The sequence below is a fragment of the Lagopus leucura genome, unplaced genomic scaffold (assembly GCF_019238085.1).
Source record: "Lagopus leucura isolate 7727_CA_CO unplaced genomic scaffold, USGS_WTPT01 Super-Scaffold_100017, whole genome shotgun sequence".
Classification (NCBI taxonomy): Eukaryota; Metazoa; Chordata; class Aves; order Galliformes; family Phasianidae; genus Lagopus; species Lagopus leucura.
Genome location: NW_024962271.1, coordinates 1,544,942 through 1,560,264, shown reverse-complemented (window position 1 = coordinate 1,560,264; position 15,323 = coordinate 1,544,942). Strand labels below are relative to the sequence as shown.

The 15,323-nt window shown below is 38.2% G+C and overlaps 1 protein-coding gene across 2 annotated transcripts in view; it reads left to right on the top strand.

Moving 5' to 3' along the window:
- The window catches only part of CDH13 (cadherin 13), a 433,519-nt gene that overhangs the window by 137,745 nt on the left and 280,451 nt on the right, over positions 1-15,323 (top strand). For both annotated transcript variants that reach the window (XM_042876979.1, XM_042876978.1), the window contains exon 3: positions 10,358-10,566. In XM_042876979.1, the coding sequence (XP_042732913.1) occupies positions 10,358-10,566 (209 nt within the window). The remainder of the gene's footprint in view (positions 1-10,357; positions 10,567-15,323) is intronic.

Sequence of the window (15,323 nt, the reverse complement as noted above, 5' to 3'; positions counted from 1 at the left end):
AAGAAGCAAACATAAACAGCAGTATCACCTGGCCCATCACATAATTTTTATTGAGATTTACGCATTGTTTGTTTTTCTTATTATTGTTTTTTTCTTTTTACTTCATTATTAAAGACAAGTGGAAACCTCAGTAGCCTGATGATCTTTCCTTGGTTTATCTAGGTAAACAAATTTCAGGTTCCTTTAAATGATCTTGACTGACAGAATTTACTTCCCCTCAGGTCAGTTCCTTTGTGCAAGATGCCAAAGATTGTCTTTCTTTAAAGTATAAAAGCCTGTGTTTGATGTGAATAGAAACTGTTCTGGGAATGACTGTGTAGAGCAAGATTACATGCTGCAATTTTAATTACATTGTTCTCAGCAGTGCTACTTGTCTGATCTTGGTGTGAGAGTCAAAATTCAAACCAAGGTTATTTGGTTCTGTAGCTGTTAGTCAAGCTCTGGTATTGTTTGAAAGAGATAATGATAAATTGAGCAAGTTTAAAATCCAGCAGAGTTTTGAGAGGTGGCTTTCCTGCTTAATCCATAGAATTTTTGCACTTTACAGACTGCAATTAGGAGGTTGATTTTCTGCGGTTTATAGAGCAGTTTTTGTGTTGGAACTGTGTTGATACATGAATACAATAAAAGTTTATAACTTCACAAACTTACAGGTAATGCAGATTTTTGAAGGTATTCTCAGAAGTTATTCATAAACTTTGACCAAGGATTTTATTTCAAAAACAGTTTTTAGACTGATGGCTGAAGAGGAGCATAGGTCTACTTCTGCATTTTTTGTGGAGCCATGTGGAAAATTAATATTTCTACTGGTAGCTCTGTGAAAATAAAATTAAGAGAACTCACTGGAGAGAACTCAGTTAAAGGCACTGAGAGAAATGTCTCACTCAGGATCATTGGTGGAGAAGATAAGAAGGTGAAAGGTGTACCCCTAGAAACAGGAGGAACTGTGTTTCAGTTTATCATTGGGAATGTTGAACTATTCACTGATTTAATGAACATTTCAGGCACGGATTACTCATTCAGCAGCTGGGTAAATAGGCCAGCAACCTACAGCATCCATTTTGAAAGGAAAATATTACACACTGGACTTATTACTCAGTCTTATTTCCTTTTATGTATTGTAAATGATGTGTCATTCCCTATTTCAGAAACAAACTCCTACCACTGAGTGCTATTTGGAAATTAGTTGCACAAGGCACAAGTTGAAAGCTTTATTTCTGAGGACGCCTTTTAAGAAAACATTATTGCACATCAAGAAAGACTTTTATTGTGATTATGGTACCAGAAGGGCAGTTGTGTATAGATGTCCATGAATGTATGTTTCTGTAATTTTTTCCTAAAGTGTACTGACCAATAATTTTGCTTCTTAATCTTAAATTAAGACTTGAATTTAGTCTTGAAATTCAAGACTTGAGTCTTGATGTTGAGAAACAGTCTGTTGAATTATAGATTAGATAGAATTTACACAGAAGGTGAAACCAAGAGCCAAGATTGAGAAGATGGAGTCAATGCTGCCTCTAGACAGTATCTCTGGGTAACATATGAAAAGCACTTTGTGTTGGTAGCTTGTTTAATGGAAAGCTCCTGCACTTTGACTTTGTCTTACCATACTGCTAGTGTGAGAGAGGCTGTCAGATTGACTGTAGGATGAAAACCAGTAATTTCTTCTATCCTCAAATCACCAAGGTATTCTTATTTCCTAGTGACGGAGCAGATAAGCAGTCATTCTCCAGCGAGACCAGATATTTCATTTCTGACCTTCAGTAAGCTACTTACTTATGGCCCACACTTCAGCCAAATGTAAATATCTGCATGATTTAGTGAATCTATTGTCCATTTAATTGTACGCCAGAATTTCCAGCGATTAACTTAAGGCTCATAGAAAACCAGTCTTAGTGCAAAATGAAGAAAAACATGTGCTACAAAAATAAATCAAAAAGAAAAGAAAAACAAAAGGAGAGGAGAATAAGTTAGAACAGGTCACATTAAGAAATGACACATCACTGTAATTGTAACAAACTGACCTTCAAGACAGTTTCATTTGTGAACTTAGAGGAAAAAACACCATGGCTCTCAGTTAATTGCCTTGTTAAATGAAAATTTTTACTAAATAAATTTGTGGCTTTGGAGACATTTTAAAAACATGCTGGCGTAAATAAGGCCCTTTTTGTGCTGCTTGGTGCTGTAGTTATTTCCTGCACTTGTTACTTTTCGTTTGCTTTTTGACATCTGCCGGCAGCAATTTATTTACATAGTTAAATCTCCTGGGACCCTGCTTCTTCTGCTGGGTATAACCTCAGCTGATTTCTTTTTAATAAATTACTTATATCAAGCAACTTGTTTTGGGTAGCTTTATGGTGACTGCTCAAAGATCAGATCTGTGTTTGTGCAGAAGCCAAGCAAATGTATGGTTGGGAATATGCTGCCTCTTGAAGTCTTATTCATCCAGGATTCAAGGGAAATAATGCATTATATCCCACTGGGAAGTCCTGTATGAACTCAGACCTTCTATCTTACTCTGCTCTAGGATACAATTAATTTTGCATTGACAAAGTTCTTGCAGTAATTTGTAGAACCACAAAATATTGAATGCATTTGAATGCATTTGATTCTGTCTGCTTGTGTCTTGGAATCAGCCTGTGAAAATGTGAGAATCTAAAATTAATTTGATTATATGTTCTCCTGGGATTCTTAGCAAAATGTTATGTTAGTCTGCAGAAATGGAAAAGTATGGATCATTTGCATTGTGATGGGAAACATTTTCATTGAAACTAACAAAGTTTAAAAGAGTCTTTTCTACATATCCCTTCTGGATTCAGGCTCGTTTAGACTGTTCAGAATCAACACTGTTAACACTGAAATGTCATATTCCCCTATAGATGTGACAGCTCCTTTGAGACTGGCTACACAAATACATTATCACTGTCTGCATTTCCAAAAGGACAACAGCTCCATTTAAACTGAACTACACATGGTGCTCAGAACATCAATGACAGCGTTACAACATCTGAAGTTTTGATTTTTATTTTTGTCTTCAAACAAAGTCGCTAATATCACATTTTTATTGAAAAAGTGATTTTTCTCCAGGGCTTAAAGCAGAAGCTATAGTATCACCATGACTTTATAATGCAGCTGCTGACCTAAGCAATCAGTCAATAATGGGCCTACATTGTAATAAATAAGTTGAGATAACTTCCAATTGACAATAATTACAGCTCCTTCTGCTTGATTAGATTTTTGCCCTAAATGAGACAACAGGCAACAAAAGGATATATGAAGGTACCATGTAATGTGAGCTGGCACAGAGTGCCTTCAGTCATGAATATTCTGTATTTTCTCATAACTTCAAGCAAAGACTGCTGATGGAATCCTGTTTTGGAAAGGAATTTGCTGAGAAACTTGAGACACAATTGAGGGATCCTTCTGTTTGGAAGGAAGAAAAGAGCAAGCATAAGGCAAGATAAACAGAGGCATGTAGTTGCCAAAAAAAGCAGGAATGTTTGACTGTGGTGTTGATAGAGCCACTTTCTTCGCATAGTGCTCTGTGAAAACACTCGTGGAACTCCCAACCAACCTAACTTCTGGTGATCGTCAGGGTTGTTCACCTCTAGCTCAGGGTACCTGATGCCATGCCAATACCTAGCTGAGTGGTGGTGTGACGTGCTCGGTAGAGAAGAGAGCTGGGTGAGATATGCAAAGACACCAGAATGCAGCACCAGTATAACAGGAGGTAAGCACAGATGGAGCAGAGAGTTGCTAAGGTGGTTCTACAGTGAGATGGTAGCTGTTCGTTCTGGAATCACACATAATACCCCTTACATAAAGGCAGAGGAAACCTTTAGTCTGCTATCACCTATGGCTCAATTGAAGTGCACAAAGGAATTTCAAAGCATTAATGATTTTTCCAGCTCTGCAAAGACTGTTGGTGGTGGCCAGGTAACATGGGAGAGGGACCAGTGTGCTTATTCCCATCTAAAATGTTGCATTTTTCATTGGCTGTGGCTGGCTTCTGGGTGAGATCCCTCCCTTTGGGGGGAAGCTTATCTAATATCTGTGCTGTATTCTTCTCACGTATTTTTACAGTGCCAAAAAACACTGTTGCTATTGATAGCTGCAGTACATACAGTTGAAAGGATATTCTCTGAAGGGCAGATAGGTACAGTCTGGTGCCCGCTACATGAACTACTGGCCTAATTTGCAGATTTTAACAGGAATATGCTCAGATCTCATCCTCATACAGAAATTGCATGGAGATATTTGTCAGTTTAGGTAATTTGTTTTTTGTAGACATTATAAATGTGTGCAAAGATCACGTCTGTTGTTTAGTTCTTGTTCTTCCAAAGAAGCTGAATATAGATGTGCATTTGTGTGTTCAGCAATCCTTAAAATATTCTGATGAACATTGTACTGTTGTATATATCTCCACAGTTTTTGACTATCTATATGCAAAATAAGTCATTGTTATAATTTATTTCAAAGGGCACATAAAGATACATAGAACAGAATCATAAACATGCAATAGAAGATAATAGCCCACCACTGTTTGATGGATTTTTTGAGATCATTCTATAGCAATTCTGTTATATAACCGGAATTTAACATTGAACTGTTAAAAAAAAATAGCAAAAAGAATTTTCATAAAACTCAGTAAGATTTTTTGTGTGTGTGAAGAAATCTTCCAGTCTTGCTTGCAGCTTTTCTAATGCACAATTTTATTTCTAGAACACTTTTAGACATGAAATATTCAAACTCACATTTGAAAGAAAAAAAGCCTCGAGTTTCTAAAATTTGATCTTTGCTCAGTTTTTTGTTTCTTTTTTGCTTCCTTCTTTATTTTCCAATTAAAAATATGTATCATTGTGGTGGTCCTTGCTAAACGTGCCAGAGACAGGAAGATGGAGACAAGGGCTGACAAAAATTGTCATATGCTCTGCTTTCCAGTGTAAGCTTGGAATTGGTCACCCAATGAATTCCTCAGGCCCAGGCACAATTCCTGCTGTCTGTTACTTTTTGGCTTAGAATTCAGTTTAGAGAAACTGCCTTCATAGAACATAAATCAGAAGAGAGATTTTCTAAAGTGAACTTGCAGCTTTTCCATGATAGGTTTTTATAGCTTGGAAGGAAACTGTACTGTTGCTTGCTCCCAAAACATGGTTGTGGAGTGAAAGCAGTCACTTCCTAGCGGTGTTTCTATGCCATTCATTCCTGGTTTCCATCTTTCAGCATGTCTTCTAATTGCCTTATGCCCTAAGAAGTTATTTTTCTTCAAAAGGTTGGAATTAAGTGTTGACTGTGTCGTTTCTGGGATTTAGTTTGCCATTTTTGTTTGCCATTGCTTATTGCTAACAAGAGCCATGGCAGGTCATGGCAGTTTGTGAGTTTTTATATACTCCAGCACTCAGAAGCATTTCTATTTCCTTCAACCATCACTTTTCTCTATGTAGCTAATGAAGATCTATGTCTGCTTAATACTTTCTGTCTAACTTTCGTATTTTGCTAATATCTTTGATCAGGGAAGACTTTTTAGCCCAGACGAGGTTTCCCTGCTGGGCTGGAAAGTTAACTTGCCTTTGTGCAGCTGTAACATACTTTTCTCACTCTCTACACCCCTCTCAGCTACAGCTTTCTGTAGTAGAAAACGACTCATCATTTCAATTACGTCTTAAAATAGATTAGAAAATAACAACGTAGGATAAAATAATGTTGATACTATAAATCCCACTGATTTGAACAAGGCTAGACTGTATTTACAAAAAGGATCCTAACGTTCATTGACATAATAATTAAGAATCTGTGTTTGGTATGTATTTTCAATGTGCAATTTCCTCAGTTAAAGACCTGTTTTGTTGCTAGCCATCATTAGCTAACATAAAAATTTGTGTGCATACATAGAGAGACATACAGAGTAAGTTCTGTGTGTTTATAGATAAATGTGTGTATTTAATTATTCAAAATACCTCTGTGGAGATTTTGTCAGAGAGAAAATTACGGATTCTGTATTTCTGTTGAAAACAAATTAAACTTCTGAGAATCAAATTAAACTTCAAAAAAAATGACTTTGAAAGAAGAATATATCAGTTTAATGTGCATTTGGATATAAGAAATCTAGTTTGGCATTTTTTCTTCTTACAGAGTTTACAAGAGAGATCCAACTGTTAATCTTCCAGTATTTTAAAATGGTGCTCCTTAAAACGTTTGCAGTTGTACAGAAACTTATGTGGCACATCATGATAACAGTATAGGATGTACTGAAAGATCAATACTGGGAACTTGAAATTTCTTGCTGAGATCTTTTAAAGGTAGTATTTCAAATCACAGCTTTGGTTTTTCATCATTACAATATGGATTTGTGGTCTTACAGAAGAATCCTTTTTGTAGTTGCCTTGATTCTGATAAAGTCAGTGACCAAAGTGGACAAAAATATCTGACCATCTCACGTGCTTTCTTACAGAAAGCAATAGAAGTCTAGTACAGGAGGCTGAGAAATGAACAGAGAGAGATGAGTGACATGAGTGTTGTTTTTCATTGGGAGATGCTTGGCAGTATTTTCATTTTGCTTGTATGGAATTTTGGAGCCTGTCTCTTACCATATGGCATATTAAGCACAATAAAGATGTTCATTTGGCAGCTGGAGCATGACTAGCAACATCAGAAGAGTCATATATGCATCAATAAATTAAGAATTCTGCCTTCATGTAAATAAACATTAGATCATTTCTTTTAATTGCCTATTGAGTTCTTGACAATGAGACACAGTCACTTTGTAGTCGTCTGTTACAGCATTTCCAAAATTCTAATTTATAACTATAGCTGAACAACTCCTATTATTAATTTTTTGCCCTTCTGCAGCACCTGGAGCACCAACCATAAATAATTTTTTTTCGAGTGCTCTACAGATGCAGAGGAAACAAGCAGTCTTTGCTCTGGAGAGCCTACAGTCTAGCTAAACTTCGTAAGCTCTAACACCAAGGGAGTGTGTAAGAGGATGTGGGAAGATTTAGTGCATGTGGATGCTCAACAGGTTACTGCTCATCCAATCCATTATATTGCAGATGGGTAGTATGAATAATGTCAGTCATCTGTCCCATGGCTTTCCTCATACCTAATCTCTGTGAGGAACGCACGAACATTACAAACATAATACATCATAAATATATGTCATCATGGTTGTCAGACAGCAAAATGTTATATACTGGGAGACAACATTTTCGTGTTAGACTGCCAGATGGTTTTGTTTCCTTTCTCCCCTTAGCAGACTCCTTAGAGCAAATCCATCCAGCTGACACAGGCTTTGGTAACTACTTTTATTTTTTGTTATTTGGGCACTGTTTAAATATTAATCTGAAAAGTTCTTATTAAGACAACTGCTTGTAATGGCATGTTTTATTTCTGAAAAGAGAAATACAATAGCAACTTAGATCACACTTCGTCTCAGTGGAGCTCTTTGAAGTGTTTCCTTTCTTCTTCCACGTGCTTGTTCGTGTTGGTTTCAGAGTATCTCAGTCCCATACCCAAGTTTTCATCAGTCCTAGGAGAGATTCCAGGCTCTTTCCAGCATCAAAGCTAGCTCAGCACTCACCTAGCTGGAACATTAGATTAGATTAGAATCTGAGCTAGCTACTGAACGTCCAAAGATCTCACTAGGGTGTCTGGCAGGGCAGGGAAGTGTGGTTGGTGTCAGGACTAGCTCCATGGGCCACATAGCTGGTGCTGGAGCTTGGTACAGACAGCTTGTGTACAATTTTGGGTATCTTCATTGGCTTTTTCCCAGAATCAGCATGAGTTTTTTGATGCAGGTGTTCCTGGTGAGGGGCACTGTGAGAATTATTTGGAATTTAATACAATCTCCTGCGATGTTCCCTGGTAATCCCAGTCCAGAAGGCATCGTTGCTTTCATAAATTTCTCATTTGCCTCTCACTTCAGAATAGACATTTTATCTAAGGCTACATTTCTTCTCAACTCTCATAATAATTTAACAGTTTGCTTCAACTTCATCACTGTTGGCCCCTGGTCCACATAAACTTCAGTGTTCTCTATCCTTATGATCGCTTCATCTCCTTCCATCCACTTCTAATTTCTCTCCTACATATCACTATTTCTTATAGCCCTTTCATTTTCTTTCCTTCTCCTTGCTACTAACCTTGTCAAATACCTTCGTTTCTGTGGTAGACTTGGGAATTGAAAGCATCAGTGCTTTTGGATGAGATACGGTAAGAAAAGTTTCTCACTTTTAAGCAAGTTTGCTTCTGCTCTTTGTTGGAAAAAGTGCAGTTTCATAAAGCAGGACCAACATCCGAGCAAATACAGAAGGTCTGAAAGTTCCAAATTCATGACTCCACGTGAATGTAAAATATATATTCAACTACCACTTCTAATTCCATGTGTCAGCTCTGCATGTGGCCCTTGAATTTCCACAATGCATGCAGATGGCAGCAATGCAAGCACCTCAAGAAATGTGATGCTGAGCAGCAAGGTGGGAGAGGCGTGCTCCCAGCAGCCTCTGTTGTAGGAAAACAACTGAGAGTGGCTGCTTTCTGAATGTGTCCTGTGCTATTTGGCCATACTATCACTCAGACTCTGACATTTGGTTTTAAATTGTTTCTCTGTCATAGTTCTTAGGCTTTCTATTCTTTTATTTAAGCTTTGCTGAGAGACATCTTATTCTAGACGTGATGAATTTGTCAAACAGAGATGCCAAATCTTCCAGTTGTGTGCTATTAATAGACCACTAGGTCACCAGCAGCTTTGGACTGTGAGAAGTACAGGCTGATGCAGTATGACAGGGTACCTGCCAAAGGCACTGTGCCATTGTTTTATAAAGGGTGGAGAAGAATAAGTTAAATGAGAATCCACTCATAATTCATCAAGACTGTAATCTGTACAGTGATTAGCATAGAGAATTTCAATTTCCCACATTTGTGGTAACAGGGAAATTTTGTCTTTTAGTGGGCTGATAGCTTTAGGAGATTACAGAGAATCTGTTAAATGCCTGTCATATCACCGACATCAGCTGCAAGGGGTGGTTTAACACCAAGGGAGGCCTTGCCAACAAAGAACCTTCCATCAAAATCCTTCTGGTTTCTTTTTTCATTTATAATCTCTCTTGCTTTCAGCAAAATTCAATGAAGTGGCAAATGTACGGTCATCCACTATGAGAACGTCTGTGTTTTACCTCTTGGATTTGGCCAAGCCATGACAGAATCTAGGATTTACTTTTTTTTTCCCTTTAAAAATACCAATCAGACAGAACAATATAATCCATACAATGAATTTAGAAAATTACTACAAGTGCTTTGTTTTCAGTAAAACTATTGTGTTTGATCATCTCTAGTCTGTATCCCTGTCTGTAGGGCAGCTTTTAAAGGCGCAATGGAATTGAAATGTAAAACCAAAATAGCAGGAGCATACAGATAAGCAAAATTCTACAGCACAGTAACTTGAGGAACAGGTATGAATTATAGAGCAGGTTGTCTAGGGAAAAAAAAAAAAAAAAAAGCACACATGTAAATATGTCATTCAGATGTCAAAACAGAAAAAGTTTGTTTAGAAATTAGAAGTTTCTGAAGACCTCTTAATCATATGGCTGTAATTACACCAGTAGTGTTTATGGCAGTGTTTTGAGCAAAGTGAATCTACTGGGCTCAGAGAAGGAACAGTGTCACATCTTTATCTTTTGGGATGTTTTTTCTCTTTCTGTTGGCTTTCATAAATATTTTAAGTATTTCATATGAAGTGAAACAGGGTTTTTGAAAGCTGTTTTTTAAATAAGAGTTCTTCTTGTGTATATTGGTAGTGCAGCTCATGCATCACTCTACAGGTGGTTAATAAGAATAGTAAGAAATGCTATAATTGTTTTTTTTTTAATTATGTAACCCTTTTGCAGTAGAATGTGAAATTGCATATTTTGCAAACCGCCAACAGCAAAACTAAAGAAAAATACATCGGATTTCTGAAACCACTTGGGCAGCAGAAGAGCCTTTACATCTCACCTGTTACAGTGAATGGGGAGAACAGCAAGGCTACTATTGCTGTTGCCCAGTTTGTGAAATTAGTGTGCATTCTGTGCTTTTGAGTGATCAGAAAATGTTCATGTCTAATGTGGGTTTATTTCCTCCTTCCCCAGTTAGTATGGCCAAAATCTCCTCATCCTTCTGAAACTGCATATTCATAAGATTGTCTATGAAATATTATAGCCACACAAATACAATGTTTGAAAGTATTCCCTTAGATTGGAGCCATTTCTCCACGAGATCTGTACATAAGCCAGCAATGTGAAAACTTCTGAAGTCTGTATTGCAAAGTGGATACTTAAACTTAGGTTTTCTCACTTTTCTTTTTATTTCTTTTCTTCCCCAGTGGTGTTTGATGACTGCAAGGGGAATAACAAATTGAACTTCGAAGTTTCTAACCCAGACTTTAAGGTGGAAGACGACGGGTCTTTAGTTGCACTGAAGAATGTATCAGAAGCTGGCAGAGCTTTGTTTGTCCACGCACGATCTGAGCATGCTGAGGATATGGCAGAAATTTTGATTGTTGGAGCTAATGAGAAGCACGGTGCATTAAAGGTAAGATAAATACAAAATACTAAGCTGCTAGGTACTTACATGTGCCATCTAGGACTATAAGCAGATTGAATCTGTTAGCAGAGAGATCAAAATTCTATCCAGGTATTGCTGTAACAATTTAGCACTTAGCTCAACATAATAGATTATAAATTTTGCAGATTTTGAAAGATGCATTACATCTTCAGGTGTAAATACTAAATATTCATACAGAATTGACTTAAATGAGAGAGTGTAAGTATCAAAATTGGCAAGTTCTTCTGATGTACTTAGGCCAGATAACCAGTTTGGCAATAACTACAAATGGAAAAGTCATACTCAAAATATTTAATTTAGAATTTACTACTTCATATTTGTTGTAAGTCTTAAGGACATGGAAATTAGTTATGTGCTGTGGAAGTTAAATTTTCATACAGGTCTGCTTATCTGATGCCATTATATATTATACTACATCAACTTCTGCATGCAAATCCCAATCCATATTTACTCTCTGTCAGTACATCTATCTGCACTGTTGAGTTTGTTCCACTGTAGCAGAAATGCGAAGTCACAGCTTGAAGCAGTGATTGAACACCTGGTGGGAAGGCAGGGCCAACCCAGGGGAGCTCAGGTGTATGCAATGAACCTGAGTGATGGAAAGGCTGGAGCCAGGATCCACCCCTTCCCAGCCCTCATTTAAGAGTTGGCAGTGGAGGTTAGGGGATTTTGCTGGAGATCCTTGCCTACCCGAGGCCTTCTAAGTGTAAGCAGATTCTTTTCCTTTGTTTCTGTGCTTAGGGCTGTTGCATTTGAGCATATCCTCACTTACTGCAGCCTGGGACTTCACAGACTCAGTGTCATTGCTGCACTTTCCATTGCGTTATAGCAAATTATATCGGCTCTGCCCACTTATTTCTGTATCCATTTTTTTTCCAGTTTGGAATTTCAGTGTAATACCAACCATATATTTTGGGGAAAAGTGCTTCACAAATTGAGTGAAATGTTTTCTCCGTGCCCACGAGAGTAACAGAAAGGATGTGAGGTTGCCTTCATTTCTGTATCCTGGCATTTAGTAAAAAGGCAAGCAAGACAGTGATTTCCTGTACAATTAAATCTAGTACTGGAATCAAGAAGCCATGATGAGAATCACTTACCTGTTGTTTTATTTTGGTATTTCGACTTTCAGCTGTCGAAGTTTTCATTGTGTTTCTAACAATAGCTTAGCATAACTTCAGTTTTTCATTAAAAAAAAACTTAGCTTTAAGGGTGAACAAACTTCTGAAAGTCTGTGGCTGAGGAAAGGTTTTGTCTGTGCTTTAAGCAGCACGAGATGTGAATGTAGATTGCTAGCAGGGGAAAAGTATCAGAATGTGTAACTGTGCAGAGAGCTGATCAGAACACTGAGAGGGAATTTAATTTTATTTAAATATGCCATATCTTCAGAAAGTTCAATTTTAACAAAGTCATACTTGAGAGATTCTTATGTGTCAGAGCTGTGGATTCAGGACCACGCACCATCAAACTCAGAGTACAAAAAGTAGCTCAGATGACCCAGGCGTTTAGCTGTCCTTGGTCTCAAACTAGCAAGACATGTTCCTTTTGGTACATTCACAAGAATGTGATCATGATTTTGATTTAACTCTAGGTTTTGAAAGCTTAGGAGCTGTTTTAATATGGTGATTATCGTTCTCCAGTTGAAAGTTACTGAATCCACAGAGAAGTTTGAAACATCCCAACTGGAAGGCTGGAGTTAAACTTAATGGGATTGGTTTCTTTATGAAGATTCGATTCTCTGAGAATCATATTCTGATGCTGTTATACTGATTTACTTAGAGAAGCAACTCTTCCCTGCCTTTTTAAGGGATCTATTCTGTGGAAGTTACGATCTTGGGGTGGTTTTGTCACCTGAGCAGAAATTAACAAATGTGCATTTGTGCTGACTACAACAGAGCTTTATTAGTGGTCTTTTCTCTTTATATCCTATTCCGGTTCTGGACTGTATTTTCTCAAAATGTTCAATTAATATTAATACAGTGTTGAAACTTATCATCAGACTGTCTGTGTTCAGAAGCCAATTCCTAGATTCTGTTACAACCACTTTGTATTGCTTCAGAGAGAGAAGGCCAGTCTGGACCTGACACATTCTTCTCCTTGCCAGTCTTCCCTTATGGGTGGCTATGCTGAGCAACATTATAACTTTATCTCTACATGTATTCACCTGCTCTTTATGAGTTTTGAAATTCAGCTCAAAACTAAAACACTGTTCTTTTGGCATGTAGATCCTTGGTGTGTGCAGTGCCTTTGGGATTTAGGTGATGCATTACTGTGAGCTGAAAAATCCATGTAATGAGGATCAACGCTTCTTCGAGATGATACAAATGTCTTGGGGCTGGTTGTCCTACTTGACCTCAGCTAGTATTCTGTAGCTCTTAAATATTTTTATCAACTATTTCGTCTATTATTTTAAACATAGGAGACAGTCTTTCTTTTGTCATACCTCAGAAGGATATAAAGACTACAGCATCCTATCTGATGTGACTTTTCTGGTAAATTGGAACCGAATCCTCTACTTCTATGGGCTGAATGTGTAAGCATGGAAACAGCAGAACAGCTCCATCTGTTAAGGCAAGAAGCCTTGGCTAAGAAGTGCTCAGATGGAGCCCTAATATTTCAGCATGATCTTGTAGGGTTATGATGATCACATGCCAGAGCATTGCTCAGCATTCAGTACTTAAAGTACCATGTTTAATTAAGGGATAATCATAGAATCATAGAATGGCTTGGGTTGGAAGGGACCTCAAGGGTCATCAAGCTCCAACCCTCTCCTGCCGTATGCAGGGCCACCAACCTACATGTCTAATACTAGACCAAGCTACCCAGAGCCCCGTCCAACCTGACCTTGAACACCTCCAGTGATGGTGCATCCATGACCTCTCTGGGCAAGTTTTTAAGGAGTTAGTATATATTTCCCCATTGTCGGCAACTGCCAGTTCTTTACTGAAAGCATGTGCCTGCATCTGTGAAATCCCATTGTTAATCTTGCTAATATTAGATTCCCAGCATGTATGGAAATGACTGATGACAATGATCTCTAATGTGCTGACATACAGATTGAGCCTGGAAGAAGATAGTGTAACTCCTGGAACTTTGGAGGGTGATTACTACCAAACATACTTGAGAGGAATATCAGAAGTATTTAAAGTTTAAGAAGAGCAGAAAGCTATTGGTATTCTAGTGGTTGAGGTATGTGATTATTTCCTGCTGAAGATGTGGGAAGATTCTAGATGGCCTCACTGATCAGTCGTAAGTGATTAAGTACCTCCAAGGCTCTAATACAGTCAGTGGCTGTTCAAGTACCACTTGCGGTATAATTCTGCTTTTTGAGTCTAAAGGTCATGTTTCCTTACCCTTCTGCCAGAGACATATGAGCTCTGCAGAGTCTGCAGCTTTCCATCACAGGATGGCCGAGACTGCATTGCGAGGAGATGGATGGTTCCTCAGCATCATCAGCCTACTTGGCTGTTGCTTTCTGATCGCAGAATGCTGTACAGCTAGTGACAGAAGAGCTGGAGTTCTGTATGTTAGATTTCTGTCAGACGTGGGGTGTGAGTGCACAGATGAGTTGCCATGGGCACATGGAGGGTGCAGCATTATAGGGTGGTGGTGTCTTTTTAGGTAAGTGTTTGTACATACTTGTACCCATGGGCAGCCAGAGTGCTGTGTGACAGTGGAAGGAATGAAGTCCACTTACTTTCAGCTTAGGGCAGCACTGATGAGGCGTATGTCTGTGCTTATGCTCTACTTATGTTTGCTTAATTATCTTTCACACAGTCAGGACTTGACTGCTTGTGACATTAAATAAATATACGTGGAAATGTTTTAATTCACCCAGGAGTCCTAAAAATGAACTTTAGGCTCATTCTAAATAATTCATGGAACTGCTAGGGATCTCTAATGGAAAAATAAATCACTCATGGAACCCTACTAAGGAACAAACTGACAGAAATGATGAGTGGCAATAATTCAAAATTATGCCTCATTGAGTGCCTGCTTTGTTTTAAAGGACTGGTAGAGGGAAATTTCATCACATCTGAGCATTTGACTGGACATTAGCGAAAGCGTTTATTTGTTTACTTTAAAAGTCTGCTTTTGTGAAGGACAAGGTATAGCTAAACTGTTTTTAGAGGCCCATTAAAAAGGTGCATTGAAGAATGCAGCTGGCTGGGAATTGAATTGTGTCCTCCAAGGCTAAATAAAATGGGTATTTCTTAGTCCTGCTCCTACTTTATAATCTAATGCTGGTTTTAATAACTAAACTCCTAGTAGACTTTTTGCTAAAAGAAATCCTTGGGAAACAATTTTTCTCTACAGATGGGCTTTTTTTGTGTGTGTGGTGGCAAATGTAGCCTTTATTTTCCACAGCAAAGAGAATTATTTGGAACTTCTATTTGTTACAGCATCACAGACGCTGTGTGAGGGGAGTTAGATATCAAGAGTCTGGCACCAAAGCAGATAAGAGGACAGGCAGATATTCAGAAATTCCAGGCTGGTAGTAACTTCACTGTATGGTGCTCAGCAGTCTTCCATACAGAAGGATGAAGTGATTAAATTAGGAACTGTCAAACCCTCAGGACACTTTTCAGGCACTAGATGGAAAAGAAGAGATAAGAGGGTGGAGCGCCCCCTGAGACAGCATGTTGTAGATGAGGAAAGTTTAAAATTGTCTCCAGCAGCAGCTCACATCGAAGGGAATGAGGTTGCAGGAGTCCTGCTACTCTGTC